The sequence below is a fragment of the Symphalangus syndactylus genome, chromosome 9 (assembly GCF_028878055.3).
Source record: "Symphalangus syndactylus isolate Jambi chromosome 9, NHGRI_mSymSyn1-v2.1_pri, whole genome shotgun sequence".
NCBI lineage: Eukaryota > Metazoa > Chordata > Mammalia > Primates > Hylobatidae > Symphalangus > Symphalangus syndactylus.
In genome coordinates this window covers 139,709,677-139,735,031 of record NC_072431.2, presented here as the reverse complement: position 1 = coordinate 139,735,031, position 25,355 = coordinate 139,709,677, and the positions used below count along the sequence as shown (strand labels likewise).

Genomic DNA, 25,355 nt, shown 5'->3' with positions numbered 1-25,355 from the left:
GCGCCTCCACGACGCCTGGTCTGCCCGGCAAGTGTTTGGTGTCGTTGGCGGGTTCGTAGCCGCGCCAGGTGACCGTCCGTTCCGCGAGCCGGGCAGGGCAACCCCTGCGGGTCGCACCCGAAGGCCGGACCTCTCCAAGCCGCCTGGGTGCTTCCAAACAGGTGGACCCGAAGCTCCTGTTTGATCGGAGAATAACGTTTAATTTACTCCGCCACTGAATTGATTGTTTAAATATTCATCTTTGGATATGGTTTAACATTAGGCAAAAATTAGGAGCTTGGAGGCCGTTCCGGGATGGGGTCTGACCCTCAGTCATACGTGTTCGCAGCTGTGTTGGTCTGGCCTGGAGCAAGAGAAGGAAGATAATTGGGAGGGTGCCAAGAAAGCCTGGAGAAAGTCCGGTCTGGGTTCAGCGGCCGGCTGGAGCCGCTCTCCCAGGACGCTTGTTGACAATAAATGAATGAAGGTCGGCCTGGAGACGTTTTCGCACAAAGGGCAGAGGGGAGTTGGAACGTGAACCAGAGAGAACCTGGCATGAAATAGGACCCCTCTATTCTCAGTTTGTTTCCAAACTCTTAGACTGCCCCAGCCCTGCCGGATTTGCTAAAAGTGGTCTATTTCGGACGCTGGTGGTGCTATGGGGCTGACGGCTACCTGTGCAAAGAAGAGGGAAGAATTGGAAGCTGGGGTCTGGGCAGCTACCAAAAGTGGGGCTTGGGAACTTTTCAGAACGTCCTCAGAACCTCAGGAGCCAGGAGGAAATCTCCCGTAGGGGATCTCAGGTAGGGCATGCCAAGAAATTCCAAGAGATGGGATGGAGAAGAGAAGCCGGAGAAAAATCGGCCAATTAGACTACTGTAAAAATGTGTGTCTCCATGTTTGTCCTTCCTCCTGAAATAAGAAATTCATAGCTGGGGTTGGGGAGTAGAAGGGGGCTGGGGGAAAAACTTTCTCGCATTCACAGAGCAGCTTCCCTCAAAGCGGCACAGAATCGGGAACCCCACTCAGGGCAGGGGAAAACGGCCAAGTTCCTAGAAATTTGTTTTCTTTGTGGGGAGCAATTCATGATGGGTGTTCTTGTCTGGTTTCCCCCTACTCCGTCCCCTGACGCCTAGCAACCCTTAAACCTTTCTAGTTGCAAAGTCTTTTCAGAGTTTCTTTTTTAAGAAGTAAGTTTTGAAAATTCTAGTGCTTTATATATACACATGTTGGCCAGTACATTCCAAATTGATCTCAAATGGTTTTCCAGCTTGTTGGGGGGTGATGAAAAATAAATGGAGAATATATTTACATGCCCTCCTATTCTTTTCTTTTGGAAGTCTCATAAATACTAAATTTCCTATTTTAAAAGCCAGGACATTTTCAACCACAAATATTTGGAATTTTTAAAGGCCATATTAAAATGGATTACTTCTGCTATCTATAATAAATATGAATTGTGAAAATAAATTGTTTGAGAGAAAATAATGTGGGTTGTTAAAAGTTCCATTTAGAAAGGGAAGAATGAGACGGAATAGAAAATAAACGATGTAGCGTAGTGACTTAGCATTTTATTTCGTCTATATAATTAGGCTTAATTTTAACATCTTAATTTTAACAATAAAGATGGCACGTCAGACACACAGATAAGAAATCAATGCTCTGAAATTCATATCCTACTTACATTAAACATCCCTATCGGGAACACACACAGAGCAGAAGCATTTTGCACTTGACTTAGGAATAATACTTCCAGTTTCAAGGAAGTGAAGAAGGGGGAACATGTTTAGCATCGGAGGCTGTGTTTTTGTTTGCTTGCTTGTTTTTCTTTTAATGCCAGAACAAAATACCCCACTCACGTTCATAGTACCCCAGGAAATGTGCAAATCGGGAAAGCCATAGAAGCCACAACCGAAGGCAAGAAAAGACGACTTGACGCCCTGCGAAGGTTACGTTCAGGTGGTTTTTAGAGGAACGTAATCCAGCTGTTTCTTTCTAACCATTTCGCAGCGAACAGAAGTTCGTGTTTGCTCTCCAGCGGGATTCAGATGCACATGCCCAGTATGGGCCGCGCAAGGTGGAGTGAGCAGCTGCGGGTCGCTCCGCCCTCCCACCTGGCTCTAGGAGGGCCCTGGGGAGTTGGCCAGGGAACTGGGCGTGGGCGATACTAAAAAAGCTGGTGAGGTCCCCTCTCCGCCCAAAGGGGCAGCCAGCGATGTCAGCCTAGAGCCCTCTGCCACTGCCTGATACCTCAGCAGCCCCGAGGCGGCCGACAGGTGCCCGCCCAGCACCGCGCCCTTGGTGGGAGCGCAGCCGTTGGCGCAGTCCTCCTCCTGATGCTGCTGCTGTTGCTGCAAAATTGTCCGAGCAGCGGCGGCGGCGGACACGTGCAGCAAAGGGGCAGCGGCATGGGGATGCAACAGGCATGATGGTCGCTGGAGCAGGTGGCAGTAGCTCCACGAGGTCGGGGAGAAACTCTGCGCAGCCCCTGTACCCGCTCCCCTGACCCCTTGCATAATACTCTCAATGCTGAAAGAGATGCATCCGCCTCCCGGTCGCGGCGCCAGACCCTTGCCCTCCTCCCAAGGCTGAGGACCAAGTGAGGGCTGCAGCACGGGAAGGGTGCCGGGGGTCGCCAGGTCCGCGCCTTCTGCTTTCTTCGGTGCCCCGGCATAGGCGGGTGCCGAGAGCAGTAGGTAGCGAAGAGGATGAGGGTGCAGCAGGGCGTACGGGCGTCTCCCGGGGGCGGCGGTGGGGCAGGCCCCCGGGACAGGCTGCGGCGGGGCAGGGGCCCCAAGCAGAGGGCCTGGGTGGGGGTTGTGCAGGGCGGCGTGTGCAGCAGGTAGAGGGAAGGGGTGGGGCAGGTGGGCTCCCGGGGTCAGTTGGTGGCGCTTGAAACGCTTCCTACGCCGGAGGAAGCTGCCGTTGTCGAACATGTCCTGGGAGGCGGGGTCCAGGCTCCAGTAGTTGCCCTTGCCCGGGTGGCCCGGCTCGCGGGGGATCTTGACGAAGCAGTCGTTCAGAGAGAGGTTGTGGCGGATGCTGTTCTGCCAGGCGGGGAACTTGCGGCGGTAGTAGGGGAAGCGGCCACTAATGAAGGCGCAGATGCCGCTGAGCGTGAGGCGCTTGTGCGGACTTTGCAGGATGGCCATGGTGATGAGCGCGATGTACGAGTAGGGGGGCTTTGCCGGCTGCCGGGCATCTTCAGAGGCCGCCGCAGACCTTGGCGGTGCCCTGAACTTGGTGCCAAACTCTGAGGGGTCGCTCGGGCCGCCGCCGCCCTCGATGTGCTCTTGGGGAAGGGCACCCCCGCCCCACCGGGCCACCTGCAGCCCCGGCTGGGGCGACTGCTCCAGAAACTGCTGGCTCGCCTCCTTCTCCTCGTCTTCCTCCTCGTCTTCATCTTCCTCCTCTCCCAGGACATCGATTTCACCGTCTTCCCCTTCGGAGTCCCGGAGGCTGCGCTGCGGTGTGGAGCGAAGGCGCTCAGTTCTTGACAAGTTCATGGAGGAGCAGGTGCTTCAGTCGCAGGGGATGTGGCGGCCGATCACCTGGCCTGGGGCGGGCTGAGCTGGAAGCCTGGGATGAATGTTGCAAGAAGCAGGAACGCTAATGGTTACCCTTTGGGATGTTTTCGTCTGCTAGTTTCTACTCCTTTCCAACAACGTCCGGCAAAGATGGCTTTGCCTTTTATAAAAGCTTCTTCAAGACCATGTATGGTGGACTCCCCCCTTTATAACCCTTCTTCCCCTACCTCGGAGCGGTGCCACTTCCTCCTGACGTAGTCCAATGATGAGGGTCTTCTGGGCAAACACCCGTCCGGAGGAAAGCCCAGCCCCCTCCTCCTCGCACCCACCTGCCACCAGGGAAGATGCTCTACTCATCCGGCGCAGCCAGCCAGTTGGCAAGCCTTTGCATGGGTTCTGTTAAGGTGCATTTAAAACCGCGCAAATAAAAGCGAGGTAGGAAAGTATGATACTCAACATTCTATGACCACCTCGACATGCAGTCTTCCCTCCTGGAGAAAAGAAATGGTGGGGCGGGAGGCTGAAATGTACACGGTTGTTTGTAAAGGAATGTGTAACCGTAAAAGTATGTTTTTGTGTTTCACAGCTGGTAATCACCCATTTTCATTGGTAGAGTCTGTCCTTATCCGGAATGGTGAGCTGAATTATATTTAAGGTTCTGACAATATTCCCAGGCTTCAGGGGGGTGTTGCTTTGCTCCCTCTACCTTCCTACCCACCTCCCCAAGATGCTCTCCCTGACCCAAATTTTCAGAAAAGGTTCAAATGTCCCAGCACTAAATTCTGTAAGTTTATTCAGGGAAGGCAGGAGAGCTCACACGGAGTCCTCTGTCCCCTTGCAGCAATGGTTCTCCAACTTCTTTGAATACTTAACCACAGTAAGAAATACATTTTATATCACAATCTTACACATACAGACATAACACATAACTAAGATGGGTTTCACGAAACAATACACTTACACTATAGTGATCACTGATATTTCCTTTTTAAAAAAATGGCCATAACCAACTTAATTGATTTCACACATACCAGTATGGGCCCAGTTTGAAAAGTCCTGTTCTTACAAAGTGGCCCCACATACAAGAAATGCACCCAGTCTATAAGGGCTTCTCTTTCTCCCTTTCCTCCTTCCTTTCTTCTTCCTTTTTAACCAATTCATTTTTAGAGACAGGGTCTATGTTGTGCAGGCTGGCTTTGAATTCCTGGGCTCAAGTGATCCTCCCGCCTCAGCCTCCTGTGTAGGTGGGACTACAGGCGTGCCACTATGCCTGGCTCTGGCTCTTCATTCTTTTTTTCCTTTTTTTTTTTGAGACGGAGTCGCTCTGTCGCCCAGGCTGGAGTGCAGTGACACAATCTAAGATCACTGCAAGCTCCGCCTCCCGGGTTCATGCCATTCAACTGCCTCAGCCTCCTGAGTAGTTGGGACTACAGGTGCCCGCCACCACGCCCGGCTAATTTCATTGGTTATTTATTTGGGACAGAGTCTTGCTCTGTCGCCCAGGCTGGAGTGCAGTGGGGCGATCTCAGCTGCAAGCTCCGCCTCCCGGGTTCACGCCATTCTCCTACCTCAGCCTCCCAAGTAGCTGGGACTACAGGCGCTCGCCACCACGCCTGGCTAATTTTTTGTATTTTTAGTAGAGACGGGGTTTCACCATGTTAGCCAGGATAGTCTCGATGTCCTGACCTCATGATCCGCTTGCCTCAACCTCCCAAAGTGCTGGAATTACCGGCGTGAGCCACCGTGCCCGGCCTCTTCATTCTTTCAGAAATGTCAACAGTAAGTGCTTTTACTGTAATAATAAAACTTGGGACTTCAATGAGGCAAGAAGGGGCTGCAGTGTTGCCTTTAAATCAGTGGGTCCTCATTCACTATCTGCACTGGGGAGGGGCAATATGACAGCAGAACTATTCAACTCACTCACTCGACATCCTTAGAAGTAACACGATTTTTAGATTGGCTTCATTAAAATTAGCTCAGAGACTAAAGTAGCACTAGAGAAATAAAACAAATATTTGTTATATAAATAAGGATCTTATTAAAATACTAAGTAAGATACTATGCCACTGTATATATTCATAATTTAAAACCCACCTACCTGGGAAAACTTTGAGGTGCCATCTAATAAAAATGCAGCATAAAAGAATATTATGCCATTGATAGTCACATAGTATCTATAATTATGACAATGAATGTTCAGTGAGAAATCAAACGCCAACTGCAAGGGCAAAATACAATAAAAAATAGCTTAAAGTAGCTAGTGCCTTCAGGATAAAATCTGGAAAACAGCTTTCTTGCTAATCGTTTTTTAAAACTTCGCTGCTCCTGAAGTTTTTACCCTTGAAGGCTCCTCAGTTTATATGAAGCTTGGAGGACAAATAACAGACAGGTTTGAGCCTAACAGATTTGTTTGAATCCCAAATTTACCAGTGACTGCTTGTGTGACCTACTAAACTAAGCTCCAGGAGGGCCAGGCCAGGTGTCTTATTCAACCACATAATCCCAGACGCCTCCTCCCCAGCGCCCCCCGAATGTGAGGCACATTTCCTCCATCAGCATAGGAATAGGATGACCTGGGAAAGGGAGTATTGTTAGTTTTCCTAGTGCCAACTTCGATAGGGATTGGGGTTATTTAAAAATAAAGGAGAAAAATAAGGAGGCGCTCAAAAACAAAACACAAAACCCACATTGATGGGGGCATGTCAAAGGGGGAACAGGAGAAAACTGAAAGAGTTCCCAATGGCCAAAGCTGGGATAATTTGAGCAACAAAATAAAGTAGTATTAAATTGTAACCCAAAGTATAAAATATTCATGTGTCCACACTGATAAACATAAATGATCAAACTAATAAACAAAGCGAAAGGGACAACTATCCTTTGCAAAAGAATTTCACTTAATTATTTAGACCACTCCCAAGAAAGTATACTACAACTCCCCATTCCTTTAGTGTGGGCTGTGCTCAGTGATTTCCTTCCAAAGAGCACAGTATGAAATGGGGGAAGAGTAACTTTACAGTGGAGAAACCTGACAAACACTCCTTCAGCCAGGTGATCAGGTCGTCAACATCAACATCAATAACAGTCATAACCTTTTATTTCATGTCATAAAATGGTGACACTTGTTTTAAAAAAATTTAATAACAATGTAATCATATCTCTGCAATCAGCTGAAGTTCTAAGAAAAAATGACAATGTTGAAAGTTTTATCAACATTATTATAAACTTTCATGTTCAGTATATGTAAACTCCAAAGCCAATTTCAAAAGATATTTAAGTGAAATACCATTCTTTAAAAAAAAGGATATTATATATAATTGTATGAATGTTAAATGTTTTACAGTACTGATTTGCTACATTTTATTTATGCTGTAAAATAAATACCATTTTAAAGTTTATTGGAATTCATAACTAAAGTAATAAATAAATGCTTGAAATATACCCAGTAGAAACTTATTTTTATTATCCAATCCTTTTGATAAGAAATGCTTCTAGTGTTATGTACAAACTTGATCTTCTTTGAAATGTGTTGTCCACCGCTTTTCTGTTTGTGTCACAGTAGCTATAAATAGCTGTTTAAGGATATCCTTATCTAAATTCCTGCCTGCAAACAAAACAAAATACGACGTGATTACATTATGCTTATTAAAATGACACAGTTCACCTATCAATTCCAGTTCATTAAATGCTTTACGGTGTTTAGAAATTTACAAAAAGAATAGTAACTGAGTGATTCCATCTTTAACTTTCCAGTTCAGTACATCAAAACCACATTGGTGCTTGGATTAATCACTTTTCTAAAACTGAAAAAGAACAAAAGTCCTAACAAGCTTTTATGAATGTTGTAACATGATAAAGACGGAACACTGACCACAAGCTTATTTAGTTATAAAAGAGGACCTGAATGGTTAATCTGTTTAAGTGGCATATGATATCCCTTTCAAATGTATTTTTCACTTTGTTTTAAAACTGTTAATCCTTTGAGACTTACCAATGAGGACCAATCGATTTGTTCTCTCAGTATCATCCTTCCAGCTCACTGGAGTCTCCTCCAAATCATAGAGCTCATGGACACCCTGGACAATCACTTGTTGTGATTTGTCTTTGATTGACACCAATCCCTGCTCAAAGGAGAACTGACTGAACATTAATCAGCCTCAGTTCAAACTTAAAAGCAGAAATAGAGCATAAATGTTAATGGATTAATAATTGATATTCACTTAAAAAATACAAACTCTTAAGCTGAGAAAATTACTTAATTCCAATTATTTGTGAATTACAAAAAGTTTCTTAATGTTTTTAATTTTCAAAAAAGGTTTCTGTGTATTTTTTTTCTGAACAATCCCCTTTTCTAATGATAAAGTTAATACATCTATTAGGATGGTTTTCAGTGTTATTTATCACAACCAAAACCTGAAACAAAATGATGAAATATGTATCATATCCTATTGATTAAAGATTTTATATAATGTTTCACAGTTTTAGTGGGAAAAGTTGAGAAGTTAAAGGATTTTGGTTATATCAAATAATTTGTTTTAGAAATGGGTTGCAATCAATGAACAATGATGAAATAAAGAAAAACTATTGTATTTATCTGAATAAAAGTTCATTTTGTATTGATTTGCAGAAATGAGAAACAAATTATCTGATAAACTGGCTCCTATGGGGATGAAATTAATTTATTTGAAATAATGTTCTTAATATACCAAAAACTTTGTGCACACTTATGAACACACAAGAGTAGACACTCAACTGACTGGTTAAGCATACACCTAGAATCACTGCTTCCTGGAAGAAATACGTTTCATGACTTAAATACCCAAATATCAAGTAATGTGAGTGAGTTTCTAAATACAGAACAAGAACTCTTCCAGTCCTTTGTAACTTTGTTTAGAGTATGACAAAGGTTTAGTGTCTGCTAAATGCATCAGGAAGCATAATGTTCAGCAGAAGTGAGATTTGCAACATTATTTCTTTGTACTTGGGAATAGAGAGCAGAAGGTAACATTTCAAAGCACACAGGTTGTTCTAGCTGCAACCCTAAAGGAAGCTGTGCATATAAATCATGCCTTATGCAGTGATTTCCAAAGCTCCTTTTTCAGTCATGAAATAAAGAAAAATGAAAGTAGACAAAGATGATTTGTACTAAAACCAGTGTTTCTGTTTAAAACCAAATATAGTTTTTATAACAGCCAACAGTAAACTGTACCTTCAGCCTTATGACCTCCATGCAGTGATTGTCCTTGTTTCTCACATTCTTTTCCCACAGGAGATTCTGTATCAAGTGACACATTTTAATAAGACCAACCATTGCTAATAGCAACAACTATGTAACAAAACTGCTGATAAATCATTAATCAGTTAAAAATTGCATTCACCTGAATAAATATATTAAGCTGTTCTTCCTTTGCATTTCCTGGTACTTCAAATGTGATTGTAACAATACTCTGTAAATCAAGGGAAATAATAATAATTCTTTATAGCAATATCACTATATTTTTTAAATCACAAATTTTAAGATGAAAAGGAACATATTCATGGAATTTTACATTGCTTAAACCATATATATTAGGTATTATACTTTCCTCAGCATATGTGCTGTTTTTTTGGAACTAGCAACTCCATTTCCTACATTCTGCAGAGGTACCAATGGGTTTAGTATTTACACAAACTACTACCTTGTATTTTAAAAAACTCACTCAAAAACCCTGATGAAAGGGTCCTCATTATTTAATTCATTTTTTCGTGGATTCTCAGCAATAAGAATATATGCAACACATACAATGTACTCACTACACAGGGCCAGGTACTTTTGCCTGAGTCGCCTCATTTTATCTTTTGACAACCATCCTGGGGAGTGAAGATAACTATTTCATTTTAGAAATTGGGGAAAGTAAGGGTCAAAAAAACAAGCTACCTAGAGCCAGGAATAAAACTCAAAACCAAAGTAAATTTGTTCTCTTAAAAAAAAAAAATACAAAAGAAAGGCTTGGCTTATCTTTAACTGAATAAGCATGTGCCAAGAGGAGAAGAGTTCTTAGCGATGAGAATGATAGGATAATGCCCTCTTTGGCTTTAGTAAGGGTGACATCATCATGTAATGAATATTAACTTTAGGATTTATTTTTCTTCTTTATCTTGATAAATCTCTCACTGTCTACCCTAAAGAAACAGAAGCTTAACATTTCCTCTAACAGGTCACATAATTGAAACCCAAACCTCCCTTTGCCAATATAACCCCAAATTTCAAACTCAGAGATGAAAAGACACAAGGGCTAAGCATAACATTATAAAAACATACACCCCACCTTGGAAAATAGAGGCTCAAAAGCCAAGCTCAAAATGACTTTAAAAAGGTAGACAATAATATACTAAAGCACAGCTTTGCATAACTTCCTAGAACTGCATATCTGGCCTAGCAATTTTACTCACCATTACATAATAATACAGGCTTACAGAAGAAAATACAGTAAGGCCAATACTATTTTATAATCCAAACTCAGAGAATCGCTAAAGGTAAGTATTAAAGACCAATTTAGGCAGAAACATATGAGACATTTCTTTTTTTCCATAGGTTATTGGGGAACACGTGGTGTTGGTTAACTTCTTTAGTGGTGATTTGTGAGATTTTGGTACACCCATCACCTGAGCAGTATACACTGCACCCAATTTTTGTCTTTTATCCCTCATCCCCTTCCCACCCTTTCTCCCTGAGTCCCCAAAGTCCATTGTGTCATTCTTATGCCTTTGCATCCTCATAGCTTAGCTCCTACTTATGAGTAAGAACATAGCGATGCGCGGTTTTCCATTCCTGAGTTCTTTCACTTAGAATAATAGTCTCCAATCTTATCCAGGTCACTGCGAATGCCATTAATTCACTCCTTTTTATGGCTGAGGAGTATTCTATTGTATGTATATATATCACAGTTACTTTATCCACACGTTTATTGATGGGCATTTGGGTTGGTTCCACATTTTTGCAATTGCGAATTGTGCTGCTATAAACATACGTGTGCACGTATCTTTTTCATATAATGACTTCTTTTCCTCTGAGTGGATACCCAGTAGTGGGATTGCTGGATGAAATGGTAGTTCTACTTTTCGTTCTTTAAGGAATCTCCACACTGTTTTCCATAGTGGTTGTACTAGTTTACATTCCCACCAGCAGTGTAGAAGTGTTCCCTGTTCACCACATCCACACCAACATCTACTATTTTTTTGATTTTTGGATTATGGCCATTCTGCAAGGGCAAAAATTTAAAAGAACACACAAGAACCTGAATTTGAAAGAGTAAATGGTGGTGAGGCACCTTTGAAGGGAGAGTGCTCTGAGGAGCAGGACTGAAGAGCTTGGTGTTGAGAACTCCCAGCCTAAAGCAATCCTCCCACTTCAGCCTCTCGAGTAGCTGGGATTACAGGTACATGCCACCATGCCTGGTTAATTTTTTGTATTTTTTGTAGAAATGGGGTTTCACCATGTTGCCCAGGCTGGTCTACAACTCCTGGGTTTTTAAGCAATCCACCCACCTGGGCCTGTCAAAGCGCTAGGATTACAAGTATGAGCCACCACACCCAGCCTAAAGATTTTTATAATGATTTTTGCTTTTGTCAGGTTAACTATGTGACTTAATATTTTTAAGGTGTACAATAAACTCCAGTATGAGACAAAAAAGGCTTTAAAAATTAAGATAACACATCATGGGGCTCAAAAAGGATGATCTATATTTTGGAACCAGATGTTTTCCTACACCAATAAACTCTTTTCACGTTAGAAAAACCCTGAAAAAATCTGTAACCCCCAGTGCAGAAGATAAGGGTCACAACTCATAGTTGATTCTAATAATAAACTAAACACCATTTGTCACTTGGGTTTTCTCCTCCACCTCCCCACTCTCCAAATCCAGGTGTTCCTTATGGGGAATAAACAAAGAAGCTATTCCCTTATGGGGAATAAACAAAGAATCCAATTGTATCAAAAATTCAGGGATAGAGCCTTAATAACACATACATACTATGTCCTAGGAATACCCATTTCAGACTTTTTTTTTCCAGTTTTTGTTTTGAATCTAAAATTAACTCCTTTTTCCATGTATGCTGACACAGAAAGAAACAGAAAAGTGAGGCAATAATCCAGAAAACTAAAGCAAAATGAGGAATTGTCTCTAAAATAAAATTTAGGAACAACTTACTCAGGTTTGTTTATTTAGTCTGTTTCTTCTTTAGCCCACTGGGTTATTTCTCCATTTTCTACTCTTTTGCAAACAATACCTAACATGCAATAACTTTGTATGTTTTCTTCATCCAGAACACTAAGCCCCCTCATGTGCTTTAACTCAAAATCTGTACCTTCACACTCTAGCCCTCTGTTCTTCTTTGCCTGTATAATATCTATACTATAATATCTGGCCACCAAGGACAACTGAATATATGGCATTATATTCCAAATCACTTTGCCTTCCCGATTTTTCTATTTCTAGGTTTCTCTAGTCAATCTAGGCTTGTTTCCCATCACCCCTTCTTTTCTTTCTGATCCATACTCAGTCAGACAGGATATTCAGGCAAGTCTACTGGTGAAATAGCTCTGGATTTATCCCATTTCTAGTCTCACTGTAACCAACATGTTTCAGGCCCTCATCACACAGTATCTTCCCGCATGGTCTCCTGACTCTAAAGTCCAATCTAGCTTACATAACACTCCTAGACAGCACTGCTTAAGTTCTCTTTGTCTAGCAAATTAAAACCTAATACCTGAGACCAGGATTCCAGTACCAGCTCTCCACTAAGACTTCTGTACCAGAGACCTACTCATCTGTAAGAGTCTCACCTTCTCATTTTTAAACATCCATATTGCTCTTTTCCTTATTTCTTCCTGTCAAAAAATATCCTACCAGCTCAAGGTTATTTTTTGTTGAGTAAGTCAGAATAGCACTTACTCCTTCTTTGACTGGGAAGGGGCAAAAATGAACTCTCTACAATTCTGGATATCTTTTATATCTTGACCTGAGTGGGAGTTAGAAGGATATGTCTTTGAATGTGCATATAGACAGATATATAGGTACAAATATACGTAAAAATACATTGAGGCTGGGCACAGTGGCTCACGCCTGTAATCCCAGCACTTTGGGAGGCCGAAGCGGGTGGATCACCTGAAGTCAGGAGTTTGAGACCAGCTTGGCCAACATGGTGAAACCCCATCTCTGCTAAAAAATTAAAAAAAAAATACAAAAATTAGCCAGGCATGGTGGTACATGCCTATAATCCCAGCTACTCAGGAGGCTGAGGCACAAGAATCGCTTGAATCCAGAAGGAGGAGGCTGCAGTGAGCCAAGGTCGCACCACTGCACTCCAGCCTGGGTGAGACTCCAGGCGGAGCGAGACTCCATCTCAAAAAAAAAACCAAAAAAACAAAAACAAAAACAAAACCCAAACATTGAATCGTACACTAAAATTACACATTTGCATGCTTTACTGTATGCAAAGAAATAAATCAAACCAAAACAAACAAGCAAAAAACTATCCTCGTGAAGCATTTGAAGGGGTTCAGAACATGCTATCCCAAAATATGACACCTCAGTATCTGAGAAAACGGCAGAATCAGGAAGGTCACTCTCACCTTCTCTCCTGAAGCAGGTCATAAAACCTAGGAAAGATTTTCTGAACTTCCACTGATGCAGGTCATAAGAACCTCATTTAAGAGGTGCCCTCTCTGCACACAGAGAAAAAGAACATCCTTAACTCTGAATATGAAGGGTCACAGAGAAAAATCTGAGCAAACAGGCCTTGCTAAGTTCTTCCCAGTTTATTATTAGATCATACTGTTTTATCTAATTATGCTTCTCCATTACTATCCTCTTCCATATCATAACTAACATAAAACATACACACGTATGTTTTATGAAGGCTCCTGTGTCAAGTAAAACTTACTAAATAAATTTGTATGTTGAAATTTCTCTTGATAGTTGGTCTTCTGTTACAGAGACCTCAGCCATAAATCTAGTGATAGGCGAGGAAAAGATAAATTTCCTCCCTTACACCTCAGATCCACTGAACCAAATGAAATTGTTCATGCCTCTGAATCCCACAGCCCTTTGGCTGTGATACTATTTTTCCCTATGTTTATATTATCTAAAGCAGGACAGTGCATCAGAATCTCCTACAGAGGCTATAAAAATATAGATATGCTCTATTAAGTAGTAAAATGACATAATGTCTGGAATTTGCTTTAATACACTACAGCAAGGGCAATAGGTACATACAGGCTCATTATACTATTCTACTCTTATGCACATTTGAAATTTCCTATTAAAAAACATTTGTTTTTTTTAAATACTCCAGGCAAAAGAAATGTTGGGAGGATAGGTGAAATAAAATCAGCTAAATGTTGATGCCATTTAAACTGGGTGATGCATACAAGGGGTTTACTTAACTATTCTGTTTATTCTTTTATATCTTTGAAATCTTCCATAATAAAATGTTAAAAATATACATTAATATACACATACCCAAGTCCCAATCCTGGAGATTGAGGGGTGAGAACTACTGAGTTATCGATTTTTTTTTTTAAAAAGCTTCACATGTGATTCTGATTTATATCCCATTTGAGAAACACAGCTTTTCATTCTTTTAACAAATATTCACTGAGTATCCACCAAGCCCTGTACTAAGCAATAAAGATTTTATATTTAAGGAATTTATAGACTAATGCAAGGCAAAAGCATTTCAACCAAACTACAAGGCATCATAACTGCCACAACAGGGGTTCATTCGAGATTCTATGGATGGAGACACTGGCTGCTCCAAATGTTCATGGTGAGTACTGAGTTTTCTTCGTCTTTTCATCCCTATGATTCTTGGCATCATGTTCTTTACCCAGAAGCTCAAATGTGCTTCATGTTCATCTATATGACAGATACCGACTATCATAAAGAACTGGGTTTTGTTTTTTTTACCATAAATTCTATCCCCAAGGACTTGTATTTCTCTCATTTATTCATTTTAAAGATACGTGAAGAGGAATATCCTATTAACAAAAGTTTCACAGGGAAAGGTGCCACAAACATAGCAGTAAACCTGCTCATAAATAAGAGCCAAAATGAATACAAATGCAACTAGCTGTTATCTTGGCCCTATTAAAACCAATAGCAATTCAAAAACTGAGTGATCACTTGAGAGAGAGGAAGGAAGACTAGGCACACTGCTCACTTACACATCCCCCACTCCACCACTCAGGGTTTTAAGCGGAACAAAGAAGTTATCCTAAAGCTCTACGATCCATGATCTGCTTAACAGAAATGCAGGTACAGTAAAATTATATTTAATTTGTTCCTAGCATCTTAGATATTTACCTTAGGGATTAGAATTTTAGAGCATGGAAAACATCTTAAGGAGTTCAAATTTACAGTGCTACCTGAAGGTGAAACTCCAAGTCAATTTTTATTTAAATAAGCCAGGCTTATATCAGACCTTTCCTTAAACAATTCAACCTACTTAAAAACAGACTGCCTGTAGAACCCCCAGGCTGCTTTTAAGGAGTAATCCCTATCAGAACTAATCAATATGCTAAGCAACTACAGAATGGAAAGGCTAGAAAGCATGATTTCCTCAGATTCTAAAACAAATCTGGTTTGATGAATTCCTATTATGTGTTAAGAAATAGAATTAGACTATGTCAAAAGCATTTAAGATTCCAAAAATTATCACCACAGTTCAAAAATACCATTTTAGAAAAAGTTTATAATAAAATAGTCCTAAACATAGCCTATTTAGTTAAAGAGGTCCTTTAAAAGCATTCATTAAGAATTTTGGATTTAGATTTTTTTCTTTACCTGATCAAGGTGAGGTTGTGTTCCTGGCACATGCTGAAGTTTTTTCTGCAAACTAAAAACAACTGATTAGAAATTCAGAGATGAATACACTTCTGATTTAACTTTATGCATTATTTAGTGACACAAGGATAATGAAGTGACTTTCCATAACTGACTATTCTAATATTCTGTAATTCTAATTTTACACATTGTTCACAAATTCCAGTAGAGAAAAGCTGGCAGATTAAGTTTTTTTAAAATTTCTTCAAAAAAACCACACATTCATATATATACATATGCACAGAATAAAGGGAAAAATTAATCTTTTAGCAACACTATTTTGTATGGTTAAACATGTCAGTAGATTTCTTTACCATTACAACAGGTTTAATACAAGCTTAAATATATATATAACCATTCTAGTATCGCTCAGAGTTCCTTAATTTTCTCCTGCTTCCTAATATGAAAATAATGCTGGCACCTAAAGAAAGTCAAAAGGATAAATTTTCCTTTATCAATGTTTTCCCTTGAACTTATTAAAAAACAAATAGTATCCACAAATATAAATTTTCTATATAGTCAGTTACCAATTGAGAGAAAAAGAAAGTCAGAATGTTAAAAATGCATTGTTCTGATATGAAAAGCACAAGAAGATCAATATGGCATAACAAATTACAACCATAACAACTGTAGCATACATTTCAACACTGATGGGGACAGGACAGGAGGGGGAAAGGACTTAAAGCCTTGCAGATGTTTTGCTTTGAAGAACAGTGAGGGGTAAATTAGTAACAGCAAGTTTAGGAAAGAGAAAGAATTTGTAGAAACTATTGGAGGGAAAGAGTCTCTTTGGGGGGTCCTAGTAGGGAGAATGTCAAATTAAATCCTTCGCAGCTGGTTGCTCAGGAAAAGATTCTCCTGTCTAGCAGTTAAGCACACACAAAAAAGTCATGCAACGGCCTTCCCTATAGTGGTGAGATCACATTAAATGGCTACCTCAAGTGTCACTAAAGCATTGTAACTGCTCTTAAGTGTAGAATGAGATTACTTTAGAAAAATATTTTGAAAAATCATATGCTTTTCCCATATGTTCAGTATTAATGTTGTTGGACAATGGCTGTCTAAAACTTAATGTGCAGCAAAAAAAAAAAAAAATCTAACAACAAACATTTAAGTTTAGTTCCCAGTAAGTCTCAGAATTTCATGCCTTCGATTTTTCCCTATTATACACATTTTTAAAAGACTAATCTAGTGGATAAGGATATGCTACCAAAATCTGAAATTCATGAATCGGAAATCATCTTGCACATTAACTTGTAATCTTATAACAATTTTTGTCTCTGCGCACATAAAATGAAAATTCTGCACGCATAAAATGTAAAAAATCTCAAGCAGTTTAGTGTTTTGTATATTTAAATCATTACGTTCTATAAGAAACAATAATTTAGGTATTGTCAGTAAGATGGAATTAGCAACATTTCTATTTCTCCCAAGTAAAAATATAGAATGATATGAAGAACTGGATGCCTTGATGAAAGTACCTGTATTACAGCAAATTACAGCAAAAGACAGAAGTAGAAAGGAAAAACAGAAATTGATATACTGAATATCGAGGTGGGAAATGATTTCATACTATAATTCTTATTAGTGAAATAAAACACTAAAGGATACAATATGTAAAGGGAAAAAATAAAATTTCAACTAAAAAATATTTTAGTGTTTAACATATTAAATGACAATCAACTTGCAAGCTCTTGGACCCAACAGAGATAAATTAGTTTAAGAAAGGCAAATTTTGCTGGGTTCAGTGGCTCAGGCTTATAATCTCAGCACTTTGAGAGGCCAAGCAGGAGAATCACTTGAGGCCAGGAGTTCAAAGACGAGCCTGAGCAACGTAGCGAGAGCCTGTCACTACAAAAAAGTAAAAATAAAAAAATTAGCCAGGCATGGGTGCAAGCCTGTAGTCCCAGCTACTCAAGAGGCTGAGATGGGAGGATCAATTGAGTCCAGGAGTTCAGGACTGCAGAGAGCCATGATAGCCACTGCACTCCAGCCCAGGTGACAGAGTGAGATTCTGTCTCAATAAAATAAAATAATTAAATAAATATAAAAAAAAGAAAAGGCCAAGTGTGGTGGCTCATGCCTATAATCCCATTACTTTGGGAGGCTGAGGTGGTCTGATCACTTGAGCCCAAGAGTTTAAGATCAGCTTTGGCAACATGGCAAAACCTCATCTCTACCAAAATAAAAAATTAGCCAGGCATGGTAGTGCATGCCTATAGTCCCAGCTACTCAGGAGTCTGAAGTGGGAAGATGGCTTAAGCCCAGGACGCAGAGGCTATAGGGAGCTGACATTGCACCACTGCACTCTAGCCTGGGCAATAGACCCAGACCCTGTTTACAAGGGGAAAAAAAAAAAAAAAAAAAAAAAGAAAGGCAAATTTCATGCAGTATTGTTTCATTTTTTCCCCCTGTAAACATATTTAAATGTATCACAGGATCTGTAACTATCAAAACTGCCCATAGCATCAAATTAAAAAAATAGTTCTAATCCAGACATGGAGGATGAAAGGGATCATGGCTAACTAGTGAAATTGTACTGATAGTCAAAGGAAGGGCTAGAACCTTGAAGTAAAAAGAAGAAAAGGATCATCAAGAGAAAAGTTTGGATGGGCTAGACTTCTGGTTATTTCAGAAATGGGTAGCAAAAGACAAAGGCTCTTAAGCTCCCAGAATTAGGTGACAACCTCAGCCAATCTATCTCCCTAGTAAAGCCAGAACTAAGATGGGGAAAAAAGACCATTTTTAAATGAACAAATCAAATTTATGCTTAGGGCTGTATTAGCTTAATGGAGGAAAAGTCATTTCAAAATTAGTAAAACAAAAGCTTTATATGAAAAAACATAGTATAATTCTAAATGATTTTCATACATTCATTATCAAGCATAAGTGATACTGGATACCTGAAGCTGACATGAGGGAAAAAGGCTCAGGGAGATTTCACAACTTTGTACAGCAGTGGCTTGAAAGGATGTAACTATATTTACCATAAAACAACAAGTAGTCATTTTTACCTTACATAATTTATAAGAATTTTTAGAAAAATAGGCCGGGCACGGTGGCTCACGCCTGTAATCCCAGGACTTTGGGAGGCTGAGGCAGGCAGATCACGAGGTCAGGAGATCGAGACCATCCTGGCTAATACGGTGAAACCCCGTCTCTACTAAAAATACAAAAAGTTAGCCGGGCGAGGTGGCGGGCGCCTGTAGTCCCAGCTACGCGGGAGGCTGAGGCAGGAGAATGGCGTGAACCCCGCGGGGCAGAGCCTGCAGTGAGCCGAGATTGCGCCACTGCACTCCAGCCTGGGTGAAAGAGCGAGACTCCGTCTCAAAAACAAAAAAACAAAAACACAAACAAACAAACAAACAAAAGAATTTTTAGAAAAATAGAAATAACTCACATGTAATTCAGGTATACCAAACTTTCCTGCCTTCCTACTAAATGGAACTAGAAAAGCAAAATGCTGATTTTTTTCCAGGTACTCCGAAAATATCTTTATAATTTTAACCGTAATTTGTTTAGTCTAAAAAGGTACTGCTCCAATACCAGAAGCTACAGGTGAAAAACGTATCTCTCAACTGAAGACGACTTCTTGAATAACTGTGTCACTGACAAGTTTACTCTCTGAGCTTCAGTTTCCAAACTGAGAAGGAGGAATAACTGCCCTGCCTATCCCACACTTCTGGCTGCTGAAATAATCTCAATCAATTTCTTTTTTCTTTCTTTCTTGTTTTTTTTTTTTTTTTTTACAAACTACATGCAAATTTAATTTTTCCAATTTATAAAGTAAAAGGGGTCCAATAAAACACTGTTATGTCCTACCTCACAGGTTACTATAGGTATTGTTTTCAAAATGTGAACAATACTACAGACTGAAGGTAATAAAAAAAAAACTAGTTGAAAGTAGAATTAGTTTTTAAGGACATGGCTAAGGCAAAATTAGAAATATATATATAAGGCTGGGTGTGGTGGCCCACACATGTAATCCCAGCACTTTGGGAGACTGAGGCAGGAGGATCACTTGAGCCCAAGAGTTTGAGACCAGCCTAGGCAACATAGCAAGACCCCATGCTTACAGAAAATTAAAAAAAAAAAATTAGTCGGGCATGATGACACATGCCTGTGGTCCCAGCTACTTGGGAGGCTGAGACGGGAGGATCACTTGAGCCCAGGAGGTTGAGGCTGCAGTGAGCCATGTTTGTGCTGCTGCACTCCAGTCTGGGTGACAGAGAACTCCATCTCAAAAAAATAAATAAAAAGAAAAGAAATATATATAGGAATGAGAATTAGAAGTCTCAAGTATAGAGCCACCCACCATGCCTACCCATAAGCAAAATTGCCCCACCAATTCAAAATACCCAGAGAAATGTCCATTTTCATGATCTTGTATGGACATATACGAGACTTATGAGATATTCATTGCAGCATTATTTGCAATAGCCAAGCTGTGAGAACAAGTTAAATGTCCACTAACAGAAAAAGGGATAAAGTAAATGTGGTATATGTAGAAAATGGAATATTATTCAGCCTTTAAAAGGAAACCTTGCCATATGCAAAAACATGGATGAACCTTGATGACTTTATGCTACGTGAAATAAACCAGTCACAGAAAGACAAATAATGCATGATTCCACTAGTGTCAGGTAATTAAAATAGTCAACCCCACAGAAAGAGTGTAGAATGGTGGATGCCAGGGGCTATGAAGACAGGGAAATGGGCAGCTGCTATTCAACAGGTATAAAGCTTCAGTTAGAAAGAGTGAAATGTTCCAGAGATCTGCTGCACATCCTCATGCCTATAGTTAGCAATATCGTATTGTACACTTAAAAAACTGTTAAGAGGGTAGATCTCATGATAGATGTTCTTACTACAATAAAAAAAGAAAAAGATACTGATGCACAAGAATAACTAATCTTTCTTCCCTCCCTTACCAAAAAGATTCCCCACAGGAGAAGGCAGAAAACTAATCCATTATTAAAGTGAAGAGAGTTATTTGTGTGAGAATCCTAAGCTAAAATTCTCTATGTATTTCATGCACTTTCTCACAGAAAGAGTATTAGACATAGTTTATGGTGTAGAAGTGTTAACGATTAGCCTCTAAAGTTAACTATCATTTACACTATAATTTCTACAGGAAAATGCAATATGATTTCCAAACAACCAATTAGTACAACTTTCAAGAACATACCTCATTAAGAATGGTCTTGTATGCCAAAGGAATGGCAGGAAGCTTAAATCATGGACGCAATTGTGCAAATCATTCCTGTTAACTATGGGGAAAAAAGGTACATAACAATAAAAGTAACCAAATTATACAAAACCTACCTTATTCCAGAGAGACTATCAAAGGCATGAAGATCTAATACATTAGAGAGATGAACTCTAAAAGGAAGAAAACTAACGTGAGCAGTTGGAAATTCTGTGAAATACATCCAATTAATCAAGAAAAAAAAACTGACTCTTAAAAAATTTTATACATAAAACTCATAGAAGTGGGCAAATGGTATAAGATTTGAATCACAGTTGAATCAAGATTGAAAATTGGTTATTACTTCAATGAATTAGCTTTTTAAAAAACTTTCAATTATCTTTTCAATCCTGAAATTTATGAGCTTTTCAAATACATTTTCATAGCTCAAAAATCAGCTAAAGAACAGAAACTTTTCCAAGCAGCTTGTTACTCAAAAGATGAAACAAAAGAAATGACAAATAGAATTAACAAATAGGTACATTCCAAATACCTCTGCAATTTTTGTATTTCTTTTATTCCCCCTCCCTTGATATAACATGTAATATAAAAATGAGGAGTCAAATAATCAAGGTACAAAATATTAAGTTACTCTAGGACCCTGATCTTCACGTGATTTGATTTCATTCATTCAGAATGGGGCTGCATGTAGAAAGAAAATTCCCACCATCTGAATAGACATTATTTCTCTTAGAATTATTTAATGATAATTAAACTTATTTAATTGACTCCAGTGATTCAAATCAGGTGAGAATAAATAACATATCACAATTAGCATTAGGTTTGGTTTAAATATAAAAAAGCAAATTTATAAAGACTGTTGATTGAGTTATAATTTTAACATAAGCCCAGAAAACAGCAGAGGACAGGCCAGGCATGGTGGCTCACACCTGTAATCCCAGCACTTTGGGAGGCCGAGGTGGGCGGATCACAAGGTCGAGATCAAGGCCATCCTGGCCATGGCCAACGTGGTGAAACCCTGTCTCTACCAAAAATACAAAAATTAGCTGGGTGCGGTGGCACGCACCTGTAGTCCCAGCTACTCGGGAGGCTGAGGCAGGAGAATCATTTGAAGCCGGGAGGTGGAGGTTGCAGTGAGCCGAGATTGTACCACTGCACTCCACCCTGGCGCAGAGTGAGACTCCGCCTCGAAAGAAAAAAAAAAAAAAAACCAGCAGAGGACAGTGATTTCTCCATAATCAAAGCTAAGGTGAAGAAATATTTAAAGAAAATGACAAATGTATAATTTCAAATTTAGATTCCAGAAGCTTGCCAAACATTTGTTAAATTTTCTTACAAGGAAAAAAAACATCATTGGTCAGATTCAAGATTTTTTTTTTTAATGCACAAACATATAAGAAAAAACATCTCCTTTCTCTTAGGACTGACCAACTGTGCCTGCTTTGTTTATTCTCAACAGTCTATCACACACTCGTACTCATGGCAACAATACTGTGTTGGATTATGAATGCTTGTATTGGCAAACGACAGACAAATTCCCATCTTATTACTCCAAAGTTCTATGTTAGTAGACTATAACAACAACTCAAATTCTGGGCATTTTAGATGTACAGAATTAGAAAAATGATCAAGCAAAGAAGCAAATGTTCTATGAAGAAATTTTTGAATATCAGTTTACGCTAAAAGGCCAAAGTCTTAATATTAAACATATTTCCTTTTTCACCCCCCACCCCTCCCCCCACTACTGAGCGTATTTATATTGACAGGTCACAAACGAGGGGCATGGGGGCTCCATTTTGGGAGGCCAAGGTGGGCGGATCACTTTGAGGCCAGGAGTTTGACACCAGCCTGGCCAATGTGGCGAAACCGTCTCTACTAAAAATACAAAAATTAGCTGGGTGTGGTGGTGCACACCTGTAATCCCAGCTACTCGGAGGGTGAAGCAGGAGAATCGCTTGAACCCAGGACGCAGCGGTTTCAGCGAGCCGAGATCGCACCACCGCACTCCAGCTTAGGGGACAGAGTGAGATTCTGTCTCAAACCAGAGTGAGATTCTGTCTCAAAAAGATAAAAATAAATAAAAATAAAAATAAAAATAAACCAAATGAATGAAGTTTCCCTCCAAGTTTGTCATCTTCATCTTAGGAAACAGCTTAAAGTTTAATAAAGTTTACACATGCCAATTTTGTGAATATCAAATTCAACAGTTTGGAAACACAAGCTTCTAAATAAACTGTTTCACTGTGACAGTGTCCTTGAGAATACATGTCACCCAGAGGTAATTCTGCTTTATACTCAGATTCTTTCCATACTTCCAAAAAAGGATCAATATTAGACCTGTACAACAAATTACACTCTTTTACAGAAAATAATAAAATATCCAAGTCTCTCACCAAATTTTAAATAAAGAGGAAAAGTGTAAGCTTCCAGATGAAAGTTTCTATAGCTTTCCCTAAATTTAGTACCACCATGAAAAAGAAATTCTTCACTCATTCAAGGCATATGACTAGAAAACTAATTTCCATGGCATCAAATCAATTTCCTCCTTTGGAGATAAAACCATGAGATCTTTTCCAAAGAATTAAAATCGCCAAGAAAAGAAAAAAAAAGACCATTACCAGCATTTTAAAACTGAGTAAGAGAATGAAGTAAACAAAAAAGGGAAAGAAAAAGCTTCAAAAGTTCATTTTTCTCCTAATTTCTTGAACTCTCTATTCCAGAAGTACCTAATGTTTTTCCTAAAAGAGAGGCTTTCAATTTTCCCTATGTCTAAAGGCTGCTTTAAGCAGCCAAAGACCAAGGACAGTAGAGTGAAAACGAAGAGGGTTTTGGCTCTCCAAGGTGGGGCTGGAATCGCAGCTACTGCTTAGGGATATTTTCCAATGGTCATCTCTTCAAACTCCAGTGAGTCTCACAAACAGGGTGCACCAGCCAATCCAAGTATCCAGTATCTACAATGCAAACTGTAGATACTATCCAAATTGACAGCAGACAGCTCAGTAAATAGCTGAGCAAACTGCAATGATAGCTCAGTCTTGAACTCCGGAAATAAATTTCCAAATGCCTTCCCCAGTGGCACTTCAAACTCAAAAATGTTTACAAAACTAATCACATTTTCCAAACCTACTTCCACCACTACCCGACCTGTTGCTCCTCCTTGGTGTATTTCCTATACCTCAGAGATTAGCCCCACATTGAATCTACCTCCCAAGAGTCATGTTGCTTTTAAAATCCTTCACTAACTCCTTGCTCCCTACAGAAGAAAATCCAAACTATGTATCATGGCATTCAAGACCCTTTGTGGTAAGTTCTCTATCTCTTCAGTCATACCACTTCTTCTGTGCTACATAATCCCAAGTTTTCTAACCATTCTAAAATATTCAAAGGTCCCTGGAATACAAAATCTTCCTTATGCCTGGAAAGTTATCCCTATGCTAGTCCATCTATAAACGCCTTATTCATTCTTTAAGACTCAGGTCAACGACTGCCTTCTCGGTCAATATTTTCCTCACTCTTTTTCAAGAAAAGTTGAGTAATCATTCCCTCTATTTTCCTATTATTATAGAACTCTGTGCTTTTAAAATTCTTGTATTAATATTAATATCTAATATGTTGCCTTTTTGTTTGTTTGCTTCTCTGTTTCTGCCCAATGACTGATCTCCCTAAAGGCAGAGTTTTTGCCTTATCCATTGCTTATATAGTCCTTAAAATGCTATGAAATGCATAGCAGGCAGTTTGTCTAATTAATCTAACATTACTGACCAGCTGTGTTTTGGTTTTCCTCTGTTCAGCCCACTTACATTTCTAAAAATTAAGAAAAAGTCTAGAGAAGATTAAAATGACACATCTTCTAATCTTTTACTCCTACTTCTGAAATCTATGTGGTTCACTAGTACTTCCATTTGCTACAAAATCAACTTAAGTCTTACCATTAAGATGATGCTACACACTATTCCTTTTCCTTACTCTTAAGTACTCAAGGTGAGCCTTTTTCTGCACATGCTTATAGCAGTTTATTGTCAGTACTTGTCAGGTACAAAATGGTAAAAATTTTTTAAAAAACAAACAATAAAACAAAACTTCTGTAAGAGTGACTTTGACTATTTTGTTAACCAAATCTTCGTTTTTTTTGTTTTTTGTTTTTCTTTTTTTGAAACAGAGTCTCGCTCTGTCGCCCAGGCTGGAGTGCAGTGGTGCGATCTCAGCTCACGGCAAGCTCTGCCTGCCAGGTTCACGCCATTCTCCTGCCTCAGCCTCCCGAGTAGCTGAGACTACAGTGGCCCGCCACCACGCCCGCCTAATTTTTTGTATTTTTAGTAGAGACGGGGTTTCACAGTGTTAGCCAGGATGGTCTCCATCTCCTGACTTCGTGATCCGCCCACCTCGGCCTCCCAAAGTGCTGGGATTACAGGCGTGAGCCACCGCGCCCAGCCCAAATCTCCAGTTTCTAAACTGATAAGCTCAAGTTGCTACGCCTCAAGGAATTTGACAGAATATTTAATGTAAGATTCAGGACCCAATAGTAAGAATTCTACTCAGGACATCTGATCTTCATTGCAAAGAATTCTAATCCAACTTCAGTCCTCATAGCAAGGAAGTACTATTTCAGAAAGTCCCTAGATTCTCAGATGCATTGGCAAGCACCATACACTGAAGAATTCACAGAAGAAGATTTTAGTCACTTGCTCACTCAGCCACTTGAAGTAAGAAAAATCAATCACTGAATGTTTATTGTTCTATAATAAAGCAAATGTTAGAAATAAAAAGTTAGAAATGTCA

The 25,355-nt window shown here is 39.7% G+C and overlaps 2 protein-coding genes across 23 annotated transcripts in view; both read right to left on the bottom strand.

Moving 5' to 3' along the window:
* Window positions 1-1,540: 1,540 nt before the first annotated feature.
* Window positions 1,541-6,501, bottom strand: LOC129490458 (forkhead box protein D4-like). The gene is given in 3 exon segments (XM_055294380.2): window positions 1,541-2,346; window positions 2,400-2,608; window positions 2,610-6,501. Coding segments are annotated over 3 exon segments (1,332 nt in total). The 5' UTR covers window positions 3,486-6,501; the 3' UTR covers window positions 1,541-2,099.
* An 81-nt stretch (window positions 6,502-6,582) lies between these two features.
* Window positions 6,583-25,355, bottom strand: part of LOC129490459 (zinc-regulated GTPase metalloprotein activator 1C) — a 48,248-nt gene continuing 29,475 nt past the window's right edge. For 10 of the 22 annotated variants that reach the window (XM_055294381.2, XM_055294388.2, XM_055294384.2 and 7 more), the window contains 6 exons: window positions 20,693-20,749; window positions 15,329-15,380; window positions 8,882-8,950; window positions 8,713-8,778; window positions 7,495-7,624; window positions 6,583-7,107 (listed from right to left, as the gene is read on the bottom strand). In XM_055294381.2, coding sequence (XP_055150356.1) covers window positions 7,001-7,107; window positions 7,495-7,624; window positions 8,713-8,778; window positions 8,882-8,950; window positions 15,329-15,380; window positions 20,693-20,749 — 481 coding nt within the window. In that variant the 3' untranslated portion in view covers window positions 6,583-7,000. Of the gene's footprint in view, window positions 7,108-7,490; window positions 7,625-8,712; window positions 8,779-8,881; window positions 8,951-15,328; window positions 15,381-20,692; window positions 20,750-25,355 lie in introns of all 22 variants that reach the window. The other 12 variants (XM_055294383.2, XM_055294390.2, XM_063609928.1 and 9 more) reach the window with 7 other exon arrangements.